This window comes from Calcarisporiella thermophila (assembly GCF_041956535.1).
Source record: "Calcarisporiella thermophila strain CBS 279.70 unplaced genomic scaffold VTP21scaffold_24, whole genome shotgun sequence".
Taxonomy (NCBI): Eukaryota; Fungi; Calcarisporiellomycota; class Calcarisporiellomycetes; order Calcarisporiellales; family Calcarisporiellaceae; genus Calcarisporiella; species Calcarisporiella thermophila.
Genome location: NW_027192214.1, coordinates 101727 through 106450, shown reverse-complemented (window position 1 = coordinate 106450; position 4724 = coordinate 101727). Strand labels below are relative to the sequence as shown.

Here is a 4724-nt window from a genome sequence, read left to right as displayed (position 1 = left end):
ATATTCTACGTAACAGATCCCCCCTCTTAAAAGGCCAACGTCCCCGTGGCCACAGTCACATCCGAAAATACACAACTCCCAGGTTCACCAGATCAGTACTCCTTTCCCCACAAGAGGTAGATATTATTGTCGTTATAAACCCACGTTCCGTTTTCAGCAGTTGTGGAAGAGCTTGCGACTACCTCCGGTATGAGTGATTGAGAATGCGAATAAGGCCGCAAGTTATCTCCATTGACTGGTGTTGATAAATCTACACCCGATGCGTCACGAATAACGTATGCTCCTTTCCCCAGGACTTTGGAGACCGTATAGGGCCCCACCCAACGAGGATCAAATTTGAAACGATCATGTTGATAAACCAGCACTTCATCTCCGACAGAATAGCACCTTTTTGTCACTCCACTGTCATATCTCTCCTTCATCTTACGCTTCTCCCGTCGATCTCTATCTTCTACCTCAGCTCTCACTTCCGGTAAAGTTTCCTCGATTTTCTTGGTCCTCCATTCGAGCTCGTCTTCAAAAGCGCCTTCGACAAACTGACCACTTCTTGGTGTCCATACGCTCGGGGTAAGTGCAAGCTGACCAATAAGTAATTCCATCGGTGTCTTGCCAGTAGCAGCATTGGGCATGGTTCGAAAGGCTAACAAGGCTGCCTCTAGCTTATCATCCCAATCGATATGCTTCTCACCGATCTTCGCCAAGGTTTGCACCAGGGTTTGATTAGCTCTCTCAACCATCCCATTACTCTGAGGCCTGTAAGATGTCGTTGGAGAGGCGCGGATTCCGAGACGTCGTAAATATGCTGTAGTAAGCTCGCTCACAAAATTCGCTCCTCTATCCGAAATCAGCTGTCGCGGGCATCCAAAATGGGAAATTACCTCCTGGAATAGGAAATCAATAGTATCCTCCGTTCTGCCATTGGGTACCTGCTAAGATAATCGATTGCCACCAATATATAACGGTTTCCACGTCGAGTAGTCGGAAGAGGACCGATTGCATCGATGCCCACTATTTCGAACACCCTTCCGCTTTCGATCGGTCGCAGTTCTTCGGATCTCTCTCTGTTTTTCCGCTCTTGGCAGCGAACGCACGATTGAACAACCTTTTTGACCACTTCGAACAACTGTGGACCGGTGAATCGTTCTTTCAACTTGCGCCAAGTGTTGTTGATACCAAGGTGACTCTCTTCGTGGACCCTCTGAACCATCGCTTCCGCGTTGCCAGTGTGAAGTACTTCAATAGGGTACTCCCCTCGGGGCCTGCGTAAAAACAGTTTCCCATTTTCCGCACGGAATTTTGCCGACCATCTCCGTATTTTTCGTCGCATTCTTTCGTCGCAATCATTCGGATAACGAAGTTCAGTCAGGTATTGATAAATCGTAATCCATTTCGCAAGATCCATAGCTTGTCTTATTCTCCTTCTCTGACCATCGTCGATATCCACCGCCCCTTCACCATTCACACCATCCACACCATCCACACCATCCACACCACCACCCTCTCCAGATCCGTCCTCGTCCTCGCCAATTATGTTGACAGGGAGTCTGGAAAGAGCATCAGCAGGATTCAGAGAACCCTTACGATGACGAACGACATAATCATATTCACGTAGATACATAGACCATCTAGCAATCCGCCCCACGGGATTTTCCGAATTAAAGATGTTGAGAAGGGCAGAGTGATCAGTAACTAATATAAATTGAACACCAACTAGGTAATGACGAAAATGTTGAATTGCCCAAACCACCGCTAAACCTTCGAGATGAGTTATAGAGTAATTCTTCTCCGCTCCCCTCAATCCTCTGCTCGCGTAGGCGATTACTTCCTCGTTCTGTATTCTTTTTCCACCATCGTTAACATCGTTGCTATCCGCCTGAGACAAAATAGCACCCAATCCTTTCCCGGATGCATCGGTCGTCAGTATTAACACTTTACTTTCATCGCGGTACGCCAATATCGGTGTATTCGTTAGTGCATTCTTCAAATCCGTTACCGCCTCACTGTGTTGCTCCGTCCAATTCCACTTAACATCTCTCTTAAGCAAATCATTAAGTGGCCATGCGCGTTCAGAAAAATTCCTTATGAATCTTCTGTAATATGACGCCAGACCTAAAAATGCTCGAAGCTCTCCAATATTAGCTGGATTCGGCATATCGCGCAGCTTTCTCGTTTTGGCCTCCATAACCGCCACGCCTTCCCCCGTGAGAACATGGCCAAGATAAGTTAAGCTCTTCCTTGCAAACGTACATTTTTCTCCGTTTAACTTAATATTATGTTCGACAAGCCGTTTGAACACTGTTTCTAAATGAAGTAGATGATCAGGAAAAGTTGTTGAAAAGATACCCACATCGTCGACAAAGACAACGGCAAACTTCCAGAGAGCATCTCCGAGGACTCTCTCCATTAGACGTTGAAATGTGGCGGGTGCGTTGGTAAGGCCAAAAGGCATAACCACAAAATCGAAAAGACCGTGTCTCGTTGTAAATGCTGTTTTTTCTCTGTCGCACTCCGCAACCCTCACTTGCCAGAATCCGCTAGCCGCGTCTAATGTCGAAAAGTACTTCGCTCCGCCAACTGCGTCAAGAAGATCTTCAATCCGTGGTAAAGGATAAGAATCTTTACGTGTAATAGCGTTCAATCGTCTATAATCGACACAAGTTCTCAGTTCACCGTTTTTCTTGGGAACCAGCACTACAGGAGATGCCCATGCTGATTTCGATGGAACTATAATGCCTGCTTCGAGAAGTCTATCCAACTCTTTCTTTAAAAATGTGTGCTCGTACCGACTCGTACGATAAGGGGCTTGCTTAATAGGCCTATGGTCTCCCGTGTCGATACCATGCTCCACTAGATTTGTCTGTTGCCAGTCCTTCAAATTACGAGCGAATATATGATCATATTTCTCAATCAGTTCTTTCAGTTCGCGTGTTTGCGTAATTGATAAATCGGGGTGTTCACCAGGATCTTCTGGTATATCATTCTCCGTCATCTCATCACCATTCAATCCCGACTCATCAAAATCATGGTGAGAAGGAAGTGCTATACCGTCCGAACCTCTCTCTACCGCAGAAACGTAGAAAAGACTATTCGCATCTTCATCCTCCGACTTCAAGAGATCGTACTTGAATTTTCCGTGTTTCGTCCTCATTACTAGCTTCCCTTTCGGAGTGTCCACGTAAGAATTATTCTTATTTAACCAGTCGATTCCAAGAATGAGTCCTTCAGCTAAATCCTTCACCACAAAAACGTCAATTGGTGCCTTATTCCCCATCACTACAACAGGTAATTGCGAGATCAATCCCTCAGAGCGAATCTTGGATTTGTTAGCCATCGTCAAAACAAGAAACTTCGTATAGTCAATCTCCAACCCAAGGGATTCCGCCAAGTCAAACGAGATAGTGCTGACGAACGCGCCCGTATCCAGTGAAGCAGGAATATCATGCCCCAAGACCTGAACTATATGCTTTGGCGGCACATTTCTACCGGTTCTGTAGCCAACCATATTTATCGAAGGGACTAGTTTCAGAGCATCCAAAAGTTCTTGCCTCAACAATGGCGAGGTGGCTAATACTTGAGCTAAGGACATATTAGCTGGCGTGTCGTTCAGTTGATCCAGAACAGAGAACGACTCGATTTTGCCCTCGGCTACAGCTTTCGTAGTCAACTTTTTCCAAGCGCTCTCTTTCTTTGGACCACTATCATCTACTATTCTGACATCCGTCTTCGACACTTCTTCCTTAACAGCCCTCCTCCTCTTACCGACTTTCTCATCAGCATCCTCCACGGAATCGCCTATCACATTGAGAGTATTCAAGGCTACAGGCGAAGGATTTGGTTCTTCTTGAGCGCTCCCACCTTCTAAGGGCGCTCCTTCTCTTTTCCCTCATCAGTACCCTTTGATTTCTCCGTATCTCTGCCTTTGGTAAGCGTCGGGCAGTTACGCCGAATATGTCCTTCTTTTTGACACTCGTAGCAAAGCTTCGGTTTTGGTCGGTCGAGCGAACGGATGAGATTAATGGAGAGCTTTTCCATCATGTCCATCATCTTTTTCATATTATTTTCATCCGTATCTTTCGCAGAAGGGTTCGATCCATTTAACGCTCCAATAGTTTGGTCTAAGATTTCACCATCGGACGACCCCCTCAATTCTTCCTCAGAGCGGGCATAGTGGACCGCTTCCGAGAAAGATTTAGGGTTCATCCTTTTAACAGCGTACCTGTATGGTTCCCTCAGAGCACGCAAAAAGAATCTCAGCTTCTCCTTTTCATCCCGCAAGTCAATTTTTCGCATCAGCTTGTTCATATCGTGCACAAGCCGATCAATAGATTCCCCACGCCGCTGTCGTCGCCCTTCAAGTTCCATACGCCAAGATTCCACTAGAGTCTCAGTTCTGAATCTACTCAAGAAGCCTCTCTTGAAGCTAGAAAACGAAGTGAGATCCGAATCATTCTCACGGAACCAGTCTCCGGCGATATCTATGCAGCAGCATTTCACAGTGCGAAGTGCGACCTCGTCGGACCAGCCATTTAGCACAATGACAGTTTCCATTTTCTCGATCCATTCCACCGGATCCTCCCCTCTATCTCCCCTGAAAACCTCAGGCCGAACAATATTCCCGCATGACGCTCCAAGTGCATCAAATCCATTGCTCGCCGCCATAGATATTCAGTTCGTTTAATATAAGGGCTTACGAATTGCCTAGATTCAGTGGAACCACCACTGTT

At 46.3% G+C, this 4724-nt stretch overlaps 1 protein-coding gene across 1 annotated transcript; it reads right to left on the bottom strand.

Annotated features, from left to right (window-relative positions):
* Positions 1 to 92: 92 nt before the first annotated feature.
* Positions 93 to 4659, bottom strand: VTP21DRAFT_5830 (uncharacterized protein; the record flags this gene model as incomplete). The annotated part of the gene is made up of 3 exons (XM_069396394.1): positions 93 to 834; positions 927 to 3816; positions 3894 to 4659. 3 exons carry the CDS (start codon positions 4657 to 4659, stop codon positions 93 to 95), a joined length of 4398 nt encoding a protein of 1465 aa, XP_069247485.1.
* Between the last annotated feature and the right edge of the window lie 65 nt (positions 4660 to 4724).